The sequence below is a fragment of the Scomber scombrus genome, chromosome 23 (assembly GCF_963691925.1).
Source record: "Scomber scombrus chromosome 23, fScoSco1.1, whole genome shotgun sequence".
NCBI lineage: Eukaryota > Metazoa > Chordata > Actinopteri > Scombriformes > Scombridae > Scomber > Scomber scombrus.
The window spans coordinates 12547614-12565220 of NC_084992.1; the positions used below are offsets into that span (position 1 = coordinate 12547614).

The 17607-nt window shown below is 39.9% G+C and overlaps 3 protein-coding genes across 5 annotated transcripts; 1 reads left to right on the top strand and 2 right to left on the bottom strand.

Annotated features, from left to right (window-relative positions):
* The first annotated feature begins 1072 nt into the window (after positions 1-1072).
* On the top strand, positions 1073-7555 carry LOC134006116 (eukaryotic translation initiation factor 5A-1). 2 transcript variants are annotated; one of them, XM_062445201.1, is made up of 6 exons: positions 1073-1414; positions 3323-3494; positions 3656-3760; positions 5371-5502; positions 5767-5840; positions 6926-7555. In XM_062445201.1, the coding sequence occupies exons 2-5, from the start codon at positions 3327-3329 to the stop codon at positions 5827-5829; spliced, it is 468 nt and encodes a 155-aa protein (XP_062301185.1). In that variant the 5' UTR covers positions 1073-1414; positions 3323-3326; the 3' UTR covers positions 5830-5840; positions 6926-7555. The 2 variants fall into 2 exon arrangements, with proteins under 2 accessions (XP_062301185.1, XP_062301186.1); XM_062445202.1 differs by having other exon boundaries at positions 3326-3494.
* A 269-nt stretch (positions 7556-7824) lies between these two features.
* On the bottom strand, positions 7825-12855 carry gps2 (G protein pathway suppressor 2). 2 transcript variants are annotated; one of them, XM_062444749.1, is made up of 11 exons: positions 12714-12855; positions 12206-12323; positions 10584-10693; positions 10375-10487; positions 10197-10276; positions 9994-10073; positions 9669-9840; positions 9357-9440; positions 9192-9268; positions 8974-9069; positions 7825-8636 (listed from the first exon to the last, which is right to left on the bottom strand). In XM_062444749.1, exons 2-11 carry the CDS (start codon positions 12297-12299, stop codon positions 8544-8546), a joined length of 999 nt encoding a protein of 332 aa, XP_062300733.1. In that variant the 5' UTR covers positions 12300-12323; positions 12714-12855; the 3' UTR covers positions 7825-8543. The 2 variants fall into 2 exon arrangements, with proteins under 2 accessions (XP_062300733.1, XP_062300732.1); XM_062444748.1 differs by having other exon boundaries at positions 10372-10487.
* Positions 12856-14076: 1221 nt separating this feature from the next.
* gabarapa (GABA(A) receptor-associated protein a) lies at positions 14077-17140 on the bottom strand. The gene is made up of 4 exons (XM_062444666.1): positions 16893-17140; positions 15459-15537; positions 15229-15347; positions 14077-15103 (listed from the first exon to the last, which is right to left on the bottom strand). Exons 1-4 carry the CDS (start codon positions 16980-16982, stop codon positions 15023-15025), a joined length of 369 nt encoding a protein of 122 aa, XP_062300650.1. The 5' UTR covers positions 16983-17140; the 3' UTR covers positions 14077-15022.
* Between the last annotated feature and the right edge of the window lie 467 nt (positions 17141-17607).

The following is a 17607-nucleotide window of genomic DNA, read 5'->3' on the forward strand; positions in this document are numbered from 1 at the left end:
CAAGTTCATCGAAATCATTTGCTGAACAGAGAAGCCGCCCCTTAGTCTCTGAGCAGAAAAAAAGACTCTAATTAGAAGTGTAATTATAAGTAACAGAGGAAATTACATTCAGTGGAAAGGAACACTGTAAGGATGGTAATACTGACACTGTGGAAATATTCAAATATGAAGGGCACATTTTAGACACCATTTATCTAAGTTCACTGAATGGAAAGTCCTGTACACACCCTGATCTGCACTGCATGTGGAAGAGAAATGCACGTGTTTTCCTTAATATGCAATCAAAGACAGTTTCTTCCAGACATGATGCACTATAATTATGGTCTCGGAATATGGCAGAAAACTTTGTGGAGCAAACTGAAGTGAATGACATGAAGATATAAGTGTAGCCCAAGTGTCTAAGTGAGAAAAGCGTTCATTACATAACACCATTTTTATCCATTACAAACGCCTGTGAATATAACTCAAGATGTGTGGATAAATAAACATGCATTTTTGGTGGCGCTTACATACGGTGTGCAATCCTCCGGGCAAAGGAAATAAGTTCAGGGCAAAAGATGATCAGTCGGCACGCATGCGCAGAGTGTGCCAAGTTGCCGAGGTTTGCGATTGGATGAAAGCAGCGTCAAGCAACACAGTTTAACCACGATGAGACAGGAAAAGTCGCAGCCTCATCTTCAATGTAAAACTGTGCTTATGTCAATTAAGTGGAAAGCTTTGCAATTGTAACTTTATATTTTTGTCCACATTTAAGTCTTCAAGAGCAAGACAGATGATATTTTCTGAGCCATCAATATCATATATCATAATCATATATTTTATGTAAAAGGATTTTACAGAGCTAAAAAAAAAAAAAAAAGTAAAAAAGTTGGAGATCATAAAGAAAATAAGGATGAGAAAGTCTTCCTTTATCCAAAGCTTTACTGGGGTTTTACTTTGACAGCTCCAACAGGAAAAGGAGTATGTGGTGGTGCTTCATGTTGTGACGGTGGTGAGGAGCTGGATGAAGGAGAGCCAGAGAAGGTGGAGTGCAGGCTGCAGACATACAGATATACATACAGACACACAGACACACAGTACAGACACACATAGCGGGGTCCAGGTCTCTGCTTGACTGCTCACGGCTGTGCGCCTCCGAGGTGATCTGCGCTGTGGATTACCAAGCAGGAGGAGACGAGTGGAGAGTGGGAACGACTGCAATGAAAGAGGAATAAAGAGGGATAGCTTTAAAAAAAAAAAAAAAAAAAAAAAAAAAAGAGAGAGGGGGGAGCAACATTGCAAACGAGCCAGCGAGCAAGAGACAGACCCCGGCTAGACGCACCAACACAGAGCGGTAAAAGAAAGAGGCGGAGGAGGAATTAAAGGGGAGAAAGGCTGATCAGTACCACCAGAGAGGAGAGCCATTATCAGCAGGGTAAGTCCCCTATCATAACATCTAATAGACGGGGCGTGTTTGCGCCTGAGCAGACGAGTTACCCTATGCACATGTCTGCCTCAGCTGTATTATGGTATATTCCCTTTAAACGCCCCCGATGAAGTAAAAACATCCGCCTGCTTTACAAGAGGAGCCGCTGGATCACTTAACCAGCGCGTATTTACGACCTCACCTCAAATAAATGAAAAACACCCCATAACTCGCTCCATTGTTATAAGCTTGTGAATGTTTCTAGACTTGATTTGGCTTTGATGGAGACTTTTTTTTCATGCTGTCACACACATGTCACTCAGGCCAGAAACCTAATCAAACTCCACTATTTGGTCTCCTCAGTGCGCTGCTGTGCGCCCTAGCCATCGCGAGTATTATTAGCTTAGTCATTACTGTAGAGCAGCGGGCCAAAAAATGCGATCAATCCAACACATATCTGCTCAACAGGGAGTTAATACAACCAGAGGCATTTGAAGCACAGCCTGCGTCAACACTGCGACGGGCTTTAACGCACTGGAGGTTGTCATTTAGCCTTGAATGTCTTCGTCAGGAGGGCCTGGGCCTGAGTGCAGTCAGTCAGTGCGCATGGACGAGCCGGGACAGCGTCCCGTTTTATGCGTTACCCGACGACGGGCCGTGGCACGTCCTGTGCGCACTAGGCCGCAGAAAACAATGCGGACATACTGTACAACACACTGTCCCTCAGCTGCGACTTTTCACCCCGACAATCAACATTTCATATACAGGTTACACAGCGCGGTTAAATATAAGTCACGCCTGCTGGACGTTTGATTTATGGGTCATTAGCGCGGATTAGCGGCCTCGGTTTAACCCGGTGACCAGAGCAGTAAAAGTCACAACTTATTTGTAAGGGATCTGTCTATCTTTTAAAACCCTGTCAGGTAGTTGTTAAAGTTTTTTGCAGCGAAGTGTCAGTTATATTGCACTCGTGGCAGGCTGATCCACCGGCTCATCACTGATATATTGGATGGTCAGCATTAAATCTCACTGTGCAGCTTAAAACGAGCATGTTTTTGGCATGTTCAAAAACAGCAGATAAATAGTTCAATCTATAATATTACATTTATGATAATGTCATATTAGACTGGGTTTATTTGGCTAGAAACGCAGCAGCATATAGATTCGAGCGTCATTTCTTCTGCAAGTTTTAATTGGTGCCTTTAGACAACTCTCAGATTTCTCTCTGTTATCTTCTTCCGCTGATAGTTGCCAAATAATCACCAGGCAGCACTGCCCGCTTGTCTTTTCATTAAACATTATGAAGTTGGATCTGACCTGAAAATTAAACTTTTTTTGTGTGTGGATGTTGGTGCTTTCATTTAAATATTTATAGAGACATGGTAGTGGGTGATAAGCTCTCAGTGGGGAAAAAAGTCATTAATGATGTGGATATTATAGATAAGCAGGTAGAGACGGGCTGGGTATAAATTCTCAGAACTTTGTTTTGGCACAGAATATGGAAAACTACAGAAATACTAAGAGCTGTCATTAAATGCTGGCAGGTTTTCAGTCTTGTCATCTTGTTTACTTATTATTTAATCAGATATTTAAAATTGTAATTTTTTCCATCTGTTTCTAAGTTTCTAAAAGGTTTAAGTAAGCCTCTTATTTCAGTTTGTGGTTAGACAACTTAACATTTGAGAAGATTGGTTTATTTTGTTTAATGGAGAAAAAAAAGTTTCTATTCTCCAATTGACACTAATAATGAAACATGTATAATGTTGTACAATACTATAATGGAGTTCAGAAATGTATATCACTGATTTTTGATGCAACCATTCATAACGTTAAAGACACATTCACTGTATATCATGATACTATAATAATCAGTATGAGGTGTATTAATGTGTGTGTGCTGTGTGTGGACCTCCACAGCAGCATGGCAGATGCAGAGCTGGACTTCCAGACGGGTGATGCCGGGGCATCCGCCACCTTCCCCATGCAGTGCTCGGCCCTGCGCAAGAACGGCTTCGTCGTGCTGAAAGGTCGACCCTGCAAGATCGTGGAGATGTCAACCTCCAAGACTGGCAAGCACGGTCACGCTAAGGTCAGTAATGGGAAAAAAAAACAAAACACTAAATGGTGAGCTGCCAGATGATGATGACTCTACAGCTGCATTGATTTAAATCAGTCAATTTAGTATTTGGATTCCGAAAGCTCCATTAGAAGCCTGATTGTTAGTCCGCTGTGTGTTTTGTGCTTGTGCAGGTCCACTTGGTTGGTATCGACATCTTCTCTGGTAAGAAGTATGAGGATATCTGTCCCTCCACCCACAACATGGACGTCCCCAACATCAAGAGAATGGATTACCAGGTGAGACAGCCACAGGACAGAAAAGGCCTCGACTGCTGTTATCTTATTGAAATATTACTCAAGTGTTAAGTCATATTATGTGATATTATTCTGGTGATTTTCTCCGATTTTTTTTTCAAAGTTCAGCCATGTAGTCCACACAGAAAACTGGGGCTCCATCCTGGATTGATCGGTGAATTTGTTTTCATGGTCTCCCTGCAGGGAATGAGTTATAACATTACAGTCGACTTTGATATGGCAGTAATATTCACAAATATGCTTTGGTCTTTGATAAGTGCTAGATTTGGCTGCTGAGGGATAATTAGCAGCTGGATGGTAATTAGAAGAAGCCTTATGATTATTAGTCAGCTAAGAATCTCTTTAGTGAGAAAAGGCCCCAAGGAAACGGAGCTTTGCAGACATCAAGAAAGAAAAGAGAAGCAAAAAAAGTCTACAGTAAATCTGGCGCTTAAAGTCAGGGGGAAAAGGCTGGTTCATCTAGAAGTAACTGTTGGCATTTTTAAGCTTTAGTCGGAGCTTGGTTCACTGTGAAGCAGCGCGACGGAGCACATGAAGAAACCATATGATGTGTTTTTAATTTTTGTCAAAGTAATCATTGTGCAGTCACGCAGCTCGAAGCGGCAATCAATTTGAAACGTTTCTTCATATGGTGCATTCACATGCTCGTTAAAGGCAGTAAGAACATCGATATATTAAGAGCTAGGACAGAAAGTCTTCAGCCCTAGAAACCAGGAAAGCCAATATTTGAAATATCAAAAGAAGAGTTTCTAAGAAAGAAAAAACAAGACAGACACTCATACAGTTTTCTTCTAAAAAGCAGTTAGTTGTTAGTTTTGAGGTATGATGAGCCAACCTTTAAATCTACATTGACTGACGTGTGTTAGATTGAAGGAGTTCAATTTATGTCACTTTTCCTTTCATCACCTTTGAAAATCCATTTATAAACTTGTCAATAGACCTGTTTCACAAACAGTGCAGCACATGAGCATACTGTATCTTCAATATGCTCATCTCAACTCATCATGTAATTGATATCGAGATACTTCAGAGGAAATACACTGCTTTCTCTTCTTTTGACTCTTATTCACAGAGTGGCTTGAAAAATCTGCTACTTTTCCAAAGAGGCTACGGAGCTCTAACACTACTGATCACACTAGTGGGATTAAAACGGTGCCAACAAACCGCAAAGTGTTGTTTATCACACGCAACATAATATGCATCCTTGTGTGTCTGCTCATGGGTGATAAAAATGTTGTTTAAAAAATGTTATTCCTGTAGTGTAATATCATGCAACATTTAATTTTTTAAGTATATCAGTGGAAATAGTTCTTAATGAAACTAGAGGGAAATAACTTCAGTGGTGTTTGCGATGGAGGTCATTGAAGCTGAAATGTTTGTCCATGAAATTAAGTTTATGCAAGTATGAGTTACACATAAATACTTAGAAAACTACATATGCTTCGTTCTATATATATATATATATATATATATATATGAATGAGGAAATGAAGAGCACAAAAAGGAAAAAGCTACATTTGATTAATCCCCTTCTTTGCCTTTTCCCTTTCCCCCTTCATCACCTCTCCTCTCTCCTCCCTGTGCTCTCCCAGCTGATCGGGATCACGGATGGCTACCTGTCCCTGCTCCAGGACAGCGGGGAGGTGAGAGAGGACCTGAAGATCCCAGAGGGAGACCTGGGCAAAGAGATAGAGAGCAAGCATGACGCCGGAGAGGAAATCCTGGTCAGTATTCAGTACTGCAGTATATTTTTTTGTTAATGCTCTGAAAACCAAGCGTCAGTCATCGACCTCTCCTGAAACACGTATCTATCATGTATTCGTATCTAATTGGGAAGAAAATACATGAATCTGGTAGCTTGAGACCCTTTTAATAGAAAAGCCAAACTGTGACATCAGGAGTAAATGTGAAGAAAATATATTATCTAAACCAAACACACACACACACACACACACATTAACAAATCTGCCTCATTTTCAACTCCTCAGATCACTGTTCTAAATGCAATGGAGGAAGAAGCTGCGATCGGCATCAAAGCCTTGGGTAAATAAGCCACCGCAAGGTAAATAAAGAGCCACAGCTGTATAGACACACAGCTGTCCTCTCACTCACCCCACCCATCCCCTCTCTCTCTAACCACCGCCTGACCCAAGCCTGCCTGAGGAGGAGCGTGTGTGCGTGTCCTGTAAAAATATATATATATGTGTGTGTGTGTGTGATACACCACAGCAACCAGCATGTGCCACACCAGTGCAGCGTGAGTGAGTGTGTGTGTGTGTGTGTGTGTGTGTGTGTGTGTGTGTGTGTGTGTGTGTGTGTGTGTGTGTGTGTGTGCGTGCGTGCGTGCGTGCGTGCGTGCGTGCGTGCGTGCGTGCGTGAGACGTCATGTACAGTTCATCAGTGGAGCAAAGGGGGAGGCAACTCCAGTCAAGAAACTTTAAAGCCACTTTAAAAATGTTAAGTATATTTACAATTATGCATTTCCACTATACTGGAAACAGTTCCTCTATATTATTGCGTTGCATAATTATGTTTATTTTTTTGTATATATTTGTTTGAACTGGACATATGGGTAACGAGCAGGATGTTTTATAATTGAGGAAATGTTCAAAATTGGAAGCTTGTATGAAGTGAAGGTTACTGGTTACTTGCCTGCCCCTTAATTTGGGTTCATTTTAACACTATAATGAGCATGTGTATCATTCTTTTTTAATGTAGCAATATTAATGAGAGCTGTTGTATTTTGGAGCAATGTTGTATTTTATTTTTATTATTTTTTGTTGTTTCCTGTGGGCAGCACTTCATTTTACAGCCTGATCTGATGATGTAATGCTTGAACGAGTGAGCTAATCGCTTCCTGTATTTCCTGCTACTGCTCGTAGCGTCATTGTAACTGTTTATAACTGTCACTTTCTCACCTGTGGACTGTGGGGCTGTAGAATAAAGTGTCCACTAAAAAGAAAAAAAGTTGTTCAAAGCTGTCGGTTGTGCAACGTTTCCTCCGCAGAGGCCAATTAAACACTAATTGTCACATTAAAATATTCCTTTATTTTTTTTTCTTCATCTTCCTCTCTTTGGTTTCTGACTTTTCTTCCCTTCTTCTTCCTCCTCCTCCTCTCTTTCCTTCCCCTTGCAATTCTGTTTCAGGGGCAAAACGAGATGCACTGGACCTGGGGGGAAAAGGAGGGGATGTTGCTTCGTCAATGCTATCCTCCCTCTTTTTTTCTTTCTTTATTGTCTTTTCTTTGTCATACTCGCTCTCCCTCACTCTGTTTTCTGATCCTCTTTCGGGTTTAATTAGAGAAGAACTTTAATAATTGGAAATGTCAAATTTAAAAAAAAAAAAAGTTTTTTTAAATGTATATGCACACATACTGTAATAATAACACATCTGAGTCCAGGTGTAAAAAAAGAAAAATAGGTCAGACGATTAAGAGGAAGGTCTGTCACTAATGATTGAGTAGGTTTAACCACCTGCCGTCAGGGGAAAGCTGGCGATAATGTCACAAATGTTTTTTTGTTTAAAAAAAAAATACGTTCCCGTTTTACGAAGGGCTTCAACTCTAGATTCTGCATTGTTCTGTTGAGGCTTGTTCAGCGTGTGTGTGCCATCCAGGATTGGTACTGAATACAAGACTAGATTTTGTCTCTTCTGTATGGCACTTTTACTCTCTCTTGGTGATTCAATCTGAACGAGCCTCCTCTGTTGTCATTTTATTTACTGGAACATTTGTCACCTGAAACTTGTCTATTAAACTAAAGGTTACCGACATGGCGCACCAAGGTTTGGTTTCTTTTTGTCTCGAGGCTTTAAAAGTATATATACATATATATATGTATACCTTTTTTTTTTTTTTTTAACTGTGTCAAAGAGAAACAAAACCCTGCTCCAAGAACATACAAATTATCATTCAAGCAAACCTCCATTATTTAACTTCATTCACTGCTTAGAAACTCCTTGGCAGGGACCTTCAGCCCGGGCTTTCACACTGAGCTGTTTATAAATAATTAATAATAAAGATGACAAAAAAACAAACTCTTGGATGTGGCGTTTGCTTATCTTTTTTTTTTTATTACGCAACACAAAAGCTTTAAAACAGCAGAGACTTGTACTGCTTCTTTTTTTTTTTGCTGCAGAGGATATAATGAAGAACACTGAAACTCCTCCATAGCTCCGTCAGAAAAAAAATGGTCATGTTAATTTAATTTGTGGTAATGTGATTCACCAGAAGTCAGCAACACATTGAAATCGGGTCTTACAGTTAAGCCACAGTGTTTCAGCTGTAGTAGTGTTCATTTACTCCACAGATACAGTATGCTCTTTTTGCTACTTTTTACCCCTCTTGGACTAAAAAGCAACTACACTGAACCCTCGACTGATGTGATTATGAATGCTGGTATACAAACAGTAGTCTCTGGTTCATGCTGTCTTTGCTTTATACAACATATTAACATTTCAAGTGCACACGAGCACCTCCAGAATGGCTTTACAGTGTAGGTAATAAGCTATTTTACAAATTCACATTGTTTGAAGTCACGTAGAAAAAAAATCAAAGCTGGATGCTTACAGAAGCACACAAGTTTAAAAAGACTGCCGATCACTCAAGAACAAAGTTAAAACAAAGCTTAAACAAGATACTGTACAAGAAATAAAAACACAAATCTTATTATGGCAGAACCCACCCTAATGACTTTTTTATTGTGGTTGAAGTTGTCGATCCATCTGCCACCTGACTTGGCGATGACGAAGGTGACTGGCTGAGAGTTACTTGCCGTGGTGGTAGAATCTCTGCCCGCTCTGGGAGTGAGGGAGGAAGCCGTGTCGAGGAGCGCCCTGCGGAGAGCTCTGGAACGGGGCCTGGTGACAGAAACAGGCGATAGATCTTTGAAGCATTTTTAACAGTTTTCCTGGTAAACAGTGTACATCATGAACACATGGTGGCAGTATGGGACATATGAGTGAGTGGAGGTATAAGGATTGGGAGCGTTAAGTGCTCTGAAACTAGAAGATGATGCATAATTTTTAAGCAATAATCGAGGTAACAACATTAGCCACCATAAACGCTGCACTCACTGCTGTCACTGAGTCAGTCTTTAGAGAATTTATTCTTCAATTAAATATCAATTCAGCTCAGTTCAATGGCCCAGAATCAGAGAAGTGCTGAAGAGCTCTATGTGTATTTTGGAGGGTTCACCTTTGCGGTGGGGATCTGGACCGCCATCGATGGTGTTGGCAGCAGGCCTGTAGCGGAAGGATGCATGGCTGAAGGGTGCATGGGTCTCAAAGCTCCCTGGGAGAACAACAACGAGACACACCCAAACATATTTGTCCTTGCATACGCTGGGAATGACTTTTACTGTTGTCATGTTATGTTTAATATTTCAAATTAGTGCATCTAAAGTTTGTTCTTACTGCATCAGTAAAGCCTGACTGTTGGTTGGCGTGTTCCAGCTGCTTCTGGAGGGGTATACCAGCTCCAGGGATGTATCCTGCATGAGATATAAAACTTACATCAACTACAGAGCCTACGTTAAGTTATTTTAAAATTACTGTGTAATATAAAAGGGGGGAACTGACCAGGCTGAGAGGTGAAGTGACTGTGCACAGAGTAGCCAGCCTGCTGATGGGGGAGATACTGCATGGCCTGAAACGCAGACGCACCTGAGAGGGGAGAAAGGTGAAGAGTAGGTAAGTGTAGTAGTAGCTTTACTGTCATTATATTGAGGGTCAGACAACAATATAACGGAATTTAGATAGCACTCACTGAGGCATAAAAACATTTAAGACAATTAAAAACAATTTAAAGACATAAATAAAATTATAAGGGCAATTCCTGAGCTTGGTGATCCACAAAATTATACTGCAGATGTTGAACCAGATGTGCTGTACCTCTGATCTGGGAGCTGCTTGCAAAACTGACTGGTACAGATGGTCCAGGAGCGTAGGTGGAGGGATGCTGAGTTTGGGCCACTCCGTATGGCTCATGGACCCCCTGACTTCCACTGAACTGCCCATGCTCTGCTGAACCTGAGCTGAATCCCGGCGTCTGATAGTGACGTCCCTAAAAGTGGAGGAAGGGGTGTAAACGTTACTGGCTCTTAAACATGTGTTTCCAGAAAATATGTACTCGTGCTTCTTCTGCAGACAGATGAGAAAGAATTCAACACTGCGGCGTAACACCTGTGGAGAGATACTGAAACACCCCTTTACTCACTGGAATCACATTAGGTGGGAACAGCTGTTTGGTTCGTTCTCCTAGGAGCGGACCGGGTCGATTGTGACCGACCGGACTGCCTGAGAGAGACAGAGACGACAAAAAGGATCAGCTGACTGATAATAATGAGGCCAAAAGGAGACTGGTGATTTCTCTGCATGAGATATAACCTGAGAAATGATTGCAGGCACCTAAAAACGTACCTTGAATGCTGAGGAGGTGCTGCCCTGTATGCATCTGCAGACTGGGCTGGTAGCTGGCTGACGTCAGTGTTGTGATGTCACTAGAGGACAGCAGGTACAGCAGGCAATTAATGCCGACATCACACATAGTTCACTTTTAATTTAAGTTAAAAACAAAAAGCCCTGATGTCCTTACTACCTCTGCTCCTTTCTCCGTCTCTTTTCCTCTTCGTGCAGTACTTTTTTAAGTTGTAAAAACAGCTGATGTTTCTCTTCTTGGAGTCCCTGAAGCTTCTCCCCCATCTTCATTACCTGAAGTTTAGATTTGGGTTGAGACAGTAAGAAAACTTTGTTGCAAACATCAGACTTCTGGGCAGTTTGTGTGTGTTTTTTAAAGAATTTTCCAACCTGTTCTTTGGTTTCTTCCAATGACATCCTCTCCTCTATTTCTTTTGTCCTCTTCCTCTCTTCCTCCTCCTTCATCTTCTGCTCCATCATTTTGTCCACCTCTTCCTCCTCTGAAAAATGATTTTTATGTTGTTTAGTGAAGAAAACATTTTTAAAAAATGACTTACTTTGAAAAAAAAGAGACAACACAATATATAAATTCTCCCTTTAAAGTCCTGCCACTAAAGTAAAATAAATAATAACTATAAGATTTACTTCAGTACAAAAGTGAACATACTTGTTCTTCAGAGCGTTATTTTTCACTGAGTAAACGGTTCATCTACAAACATGTTAGCACAGTTCAGTTAATAAAGTATTCAGTACACTATACTGAAATCATTGTTTATGTTTTGTCCACCAATTCTAATTTGATATTTAATCAATTCAGTTTTTTATACTTATAGTTTCATAATCCATATCCAAAAATGAATATTTTCAGTTGCCTGGCTGTCTGCATCATTTGCACATCAATATAGCGTACAATACAACAAATTATAATCATAATATTTCTGTGGGGACAGAAGGAACTGCATATTTAGGAGAGTGATGCATAGAGTCTGGGGTGTATGCTAGAGTTGGGAGGCAGATTACAGAGATGATACTGTAGAGGGAAAAAAGCAGTTCACAGTTTTACAAGTGTGTCTTAAAAGAGCAGTCAGGTGTCCATATGAACACTAAAAGAGGTTTACCTTGCTGTAAACATTCCTCCTGTCATACTGGCTATTAAAAGATCCCTTTCAAATGTGATTTCAATGTAAATGGTAAATAGACTGTACTTATATTGCGCTTTTCTAGTCGTTACGACCACTCAAAGCGCTTTTACACTACATCTCATTCACCCATTCACACACAATCATACACTGATGGCAGGGGCTACCACGCAGGGTGCCAACCTGCTCATCATGGGGAAGCTAACCATTCATTCTCATTCACACACCGTTGGCGCAGCAACGGGAGCAATTTGGGGTTAAGTGTCTTGCCCAAGGACACATCGACATATGGACTGGAGGAGCCGGGAATCGAACCGCCAATCTTCCAATTGGAGGACGACCGCTCAGGAGTGATGAGGGACAAAATCCACAGTGTGTCCACACAATCATTTTGAACAAAAAGGTATTTAAAAGTTGATCTGAAGCTTATGAGGGGTCAGCAGTCTGCATTAGTCAAATGAAGCAGATATCTGTCTAATTAAATCAATCTATAGGAATCCCTTTTTGTGTCTACTCAGATCGTGTGAACTGTTGTGGAAGTTTAGTGACAAAAAGAGAAACGTTGGTACTAAAAAGACTAACACAGAAATATATCTAGTTAATAAGACTCATTCTGATGGCTGAAGTGTCACATTAGCTTCAGATAAACTCCTAATTACAGTTTTGCATAGATGGGGAACTGCGTATTATGGCATCCCATCACTTACAGTATATTGACAGTGCATTATGAATATGAACAGAATTAATGATTATGGCAAGAAAAACGGGACAATGTTCATTGTGGGCACCTGGCTGTTGCTTCAAGACAGACTTGGGCGCTTGTGAGTCCATTGTTGTACACTTCCAGCGTTTTTAAAGCAAACACATACACACCTTGTCTCTTGCGCTCCCTCTCCCTCATGATGTGCTTGTGGAGGGCTCTGGCCATCGCGTTGGACAGCTTGGGTCTCTCCAGCAGGGCGGGCATGGTGACAGGCAGTGGAGGGGCCAGCTGGTGTGGTTGGGTCGAAATGTCAAGTTTATAGTTGTGAGAGTTTGAACATCTGAGGTACATTTAACGGAGTCAGGAGAGGTCTCGGCGGGAGGATATTCAGTAGAAATGCAGCTATCTGTTACATTAAGGCCTAAGTTAACATTAGCTGCTACTCGGCTAAGTTATCATTGCTAACTCTTGCTGTCCTTAACTGATAGTATATTGTAGTGTCATCTGTTAAATGGACACTATATATTATAACATGGAGCTTAAACAATGCAAAATTAGGAGTAATAATCTTGTTTTCAGGGCAAACACAAACTGCAGTTAGCTTGTCGCTTTAGCATCAACGTTACGCAGTTCACAGCATCTGTTTCTTTAATTTGATGAAATGCAATAAAAACTTACTTTTTTTGCTTCGTGGGTCGTTTAGTAAGAATTCAACCAACTCGCAGATTCTATTTGAGACGACTCAGTCTCGTCTGGAGCAGTTAAACAAATCAAAATCAAAACTTCTCCCAGCAGATATAAACAGACGGGAGAGGTTTTTCTGCCCGGGTGATAATGTTGAACTTCCGGTGCCAAGTGTTCATTCGAATTGCATTCTGGGTCTTGTAGTTTAACAATAAGATTAAATATTCCAGTCCCACGATGGGGAAATTTACATTATTGCAGCAGCAAAGTGGACAGTAAAAATAGAAAAGCATAAATAAAAAAAGGGCAATATATATATCATAAGTAAGTACAAAAGCAATAAAAAAACAATAGTAGTAAAACAATTAAATATATATATATGGTAAAATAATAGTAACATTACTTACAAGAGTAATATTAGGGTTGAGTGATAATATACCTGAGTTTGATGTTGTTATCGCACAGATTTAAAGTGAAAAAAATAAATACATATTGCACAGTTGAACTGAAGTAGTAGTATACCTAAAATACTAATATTGCACAGTCATGTACATTACAAAGTGCAGTTTGTCAAATTGTCCACTTTGGGCTGTGTGTGACGTCTACTGGGAGCAGTGCTGATTATACAGTCTGACTCTGAAGTAATGCAGGAAGGAAGGACCTGCAATAATAGTTGTTCTCAGACTCTCCAAAGGTGGCCTCAATACATATTGAATTTTACATATATAATCTGATAATTTTACTGGCTAAACATAACAGTCACATGGTAAAGGTGTAACAGACATCACTCTTTAAATTAATTCAAGTTCAAATTTAAAGCAAAAATGAGTAGAGAAAAACTAAAATTCTTTACTAAATTCTCTTGTAAATTTATATTTACTATGTTTATATTGCTTCTTTATTCTTCAAGATTTATTTTTATCTCGCTCATTTTTTCTGAATTGATATTTCCCTATCTATATTTGCCTAATTTCTTCATCTGTTGTTGTTCCTTTGTTTTGTACACTATTGTAGTAATCATATATTGCTTAATAAAAGCTCTCATGTTTAGTCAAACCAGTTTCTTGGAAGAGATACAAGATAAAAACAAGTGGCCTTGCTTAAGTAGGACAAGTACATATTATTTGAGCAGCCACAGTGGTTGATATGATAAGACATCTTATTCAAATACTGGATCAAAACTCAGTATAACACAAATACATGACTGGGACTTTGTAGCACTCATATGATACGCATCAGGTTGCAGTCCATACTAAATCTATACATTCAGGGTGCGTGGGCCTTTCACAGGCACAATAATAAGGCATTAATTTCAGAAATGTACCTTAAGATATTCAATAAAGACAAAGAACAAATATAGCTTTTCATCACATTTTATCATGTATGGTCATGAGTAGAGAGAAAGAGCCAGTAATGCAGCTGTATACAGAGTTCAAATCTTTTTTTTCTTAAAAAAAGAAAGGAGACAAAACTTAAAAAAAGAGAAAATTGCACTCAGCTTTACAATACCTTTAGAAATTAAGCCATCTAAAATTAACAATAATAACAACAATAATCATAGTAGCAGTCAACATAATAAGTCTTACCACTGAAAGCGGAGGATGATTGTTTAGTCTGAATTCTATGATACTCCTTTGTAAAAAAGGTCAGATGCGGGGCAGCACGCTTAATTCTCAGTCACTAACTTGAATGGCTGGTGACGTTCATTTTTTTTTTAGGAAAAAAACTGCTGCAAAACAGTTATCCAATACTCTGCTAGAGACAAAATAACCCGCCTTCAACTGGTGGATGTCATAAATTTCCTACACTAGAACTCAAAAACACACTTGTATCTTCTTGCAAGCCTTCAAAACTGAACAACCAATATTTAAACTTTTTTAAAATCTTCTTTTATCTTCATTATCAACGAAAGCCGGTTTGAATTCACATACAATGCTTCTTTTCCCCTTAACCCTGGAGTAACTATAATCACGGCCTAGTTCAAACATTGTTTAATCATTCTTTTTCAGTAAAGTATGATCAATGATGAAACTAGAAAAATAACTGGCCATGAGACCACTTAACCAAAGTCGCTATTGAAAAGAAAAGTGGAGGCAAATACAATTCAGACTGAAGAATAATAAAGACGTAAATGGACATGTTTACTCTGGGAACTCTAGGCTGCTGAGCTGGATTTTAATATTCAAATGAATGAATGGTTGAGGTCTCAGAAAGGTGGGTAGTGGTTGGGGAGGGAGGGGGTGGCGGGGGAGAGGGAGAGAGGGAGAGAGAGAGAGAGAGAGAGAGGGGGAGTGGTAGTGGGATCAGATTTCCCTTTGGCTGTTCCCATACACACTCTCATCACTGTAGGCAATGTAGAGGAAAAAGTCCTCTTCATGATGCTCCTGATAAAGAGAGTAAGACAAAAAAAAGATGTTAATGGTGTACAAAGAGGCTAATTTTAATCAAAACACAACAGGCTGATAGAGATTTAGTCGGAGGGCAATTAAGCGAGGTAGAAGAGTCTCACCTGGTACAACAGGCCCATGGTAGCTGAGGTGGGTGGAATGACATTGTTTACAAAGAAGAAGAGCGCATCCTCGGCTCGCAAGTGGATTCTTTTCCGGATGAGGAAGTAAAACTGTCCCACTGGGAAAAAAACAGAATAAAAGATTGTGGAAAATTCATATTTTTCTAGAGATTTGGCACATAATAAAATGTGCGTTTCTGTTAAAAAAAAGTGTGTTTGTCTGTGTTTACCTGTCAGGTCGGAGGGGACAAGGTATTTCTTCTTGTCCAGATCTCCTATTCTGGCTTTGGGGGCTTTCTCCACAATTACCTGAACAAAAGAAGAACAAAATCAGATCCAAAAACGTGTCCTGATGTACATTTTCCACTGAAAGAAAGGCTGACTGTACTGAGTGAGTAATACTTGTAATAATGTTTCACCTTCCTCAGAAAAGGGATCTGAGAATGTGGTACATTTTCAGTCAAGCGAAGACTGACATATATTTAATCCAGATGTTTAAAAAAAAATCCCCCGGTATGTTATCGTTTGTTAGTTAGAAAGAAACCAGCTATAATTATATTTTTTACCATCTCTACATATGATTTCATACTGAAGATTGTAGGAAGAGTAAAAAGGAAACTATTAATAAGTTATGTGACTCCAGTCTAAAATTAGGATTTTAAAATCCTACCTGCCCACAAATAAGCAGTGACACACTGTAGAGCTTAAAAGATGAGCTGATGTTCAGAAAATCAGTCAGTAACCTTTTTTTTTTGGTTGTTTTTGATATTTGTATAAATGTTTAATTAATTTTCTCAAGCAAAAAAAAAAGTCAAAATCTGATGCAACTTCTCAAATATGTCTACTGGTTGTATTAGTATCTTTGTGTTTTATGCTATAGGCTCTGTGAACCTGTAGATAAAACAACCTATAAATTAATAATTGATCAAACCATCTATAATAATTTAAGTTAAACTGACAATGAAAAATTAGTATTTAAGTGTAGCCACGCGTGACATGAAGCTCAGTCTAATCTGTGACTGATAACAGCTGTAACACATGAAACAATGAAATTAAAGAGCTATACAGACACGTCTAACTCGTTATACTGCCTAAAAACACTGAGCACGTTAATATGCTGACAGTTTCTCTTTTTTTGGGACTCTAGACAGTCTACTTTGGTCAGTTTAAGAGGGTAAAACACCAAAGATTAAAATCCACCTAGAAGAGGCCGAGCGACGTAAACAAGCGTCCAGGCTGTTTTGTTGACAACAACTATTTTAAGGTGCGCTGCTGTTAGCACAGCGTTACACCCAGACACCTCTCCTTAATATTCACACTGTGGCTGCCACAATAGTGTCCTTATAACCGACACGGTGTTAAATTATTTAAGATCAAGGTCATTTCTCTCCAGTAATGCGGTGTAAATTACGGTAAAAACTGAAATACGGAAGGATTACACGAAGCTAAATGAGGCTATCACTAGCTGGCCTGTTCAATGCGGCCGTCATTACCGACGATTAACCTTTAGCTCTGTTTGTTTAACAACGTGGCAGCCACGTAGAAACAAACATAGGATTATTATTAGTATGTATAATTCAACAACGCCATTGTGTTTCGATATTAAGTGCGCACACCATCTGTCAAAAAAAGCTAGCCACACTCCCAGAAGCTAAGCTACTTACTGGAACCCTGTCCGGATACTTCTTCCTTATTTTCTCGCCCTCGGACCGCCTTTTCTCAAAGGGATGCTCCTCTTTGTACTGAAACTTCATCGTGACAAAGAGATGACAGACAACAAGTCGTCGGTCACTCCAGGAGGGGGGTATAAGACAGCGGTAGGTCTGCTTCAGGAGGGACGTCTGACAACACAGTAACACGACAGGAACAAAACGACGCTAGCTCGAGTTAGCTCACAGCTGTTTTCCTAGTGCGACGGCGGCGGAGGGATACAATAACAATATGACGTAGAAGGGAGAGTCTAGTCCGCAGGCTGTGCTTAAACACTATTAAAAACAATACAAATTATCGTTTATTGTGAACCACAGTCATTTTATATTTAAGAGGTTTTTATTGGTTAATTTGTGGGATTATTTAAACGCGATGCTGGCGTGTTTTTGGGGACTATCTTATTTTGATCAACCTGCGCGCTTAGAGACGCAGGAGCAGGGCGGTGAGGAGGCATCTGTCCTTGTCATATGACCGAGGCCCTGCTGGATAGTTAGCAGCCACAGGGAAGAAACTCAAAAAACATGCAATATGAAACTGTGTGTGGCTTAAATCTGCTCCTAAAGACATCCAGCAGAAGTGGGTGTTGTTAATGTAGATGTATATTTATGGTGTATCCATTCATTACCCGAGCACAGTGATGAAGACTTAGCTTAAAGACTCAGTTAATGG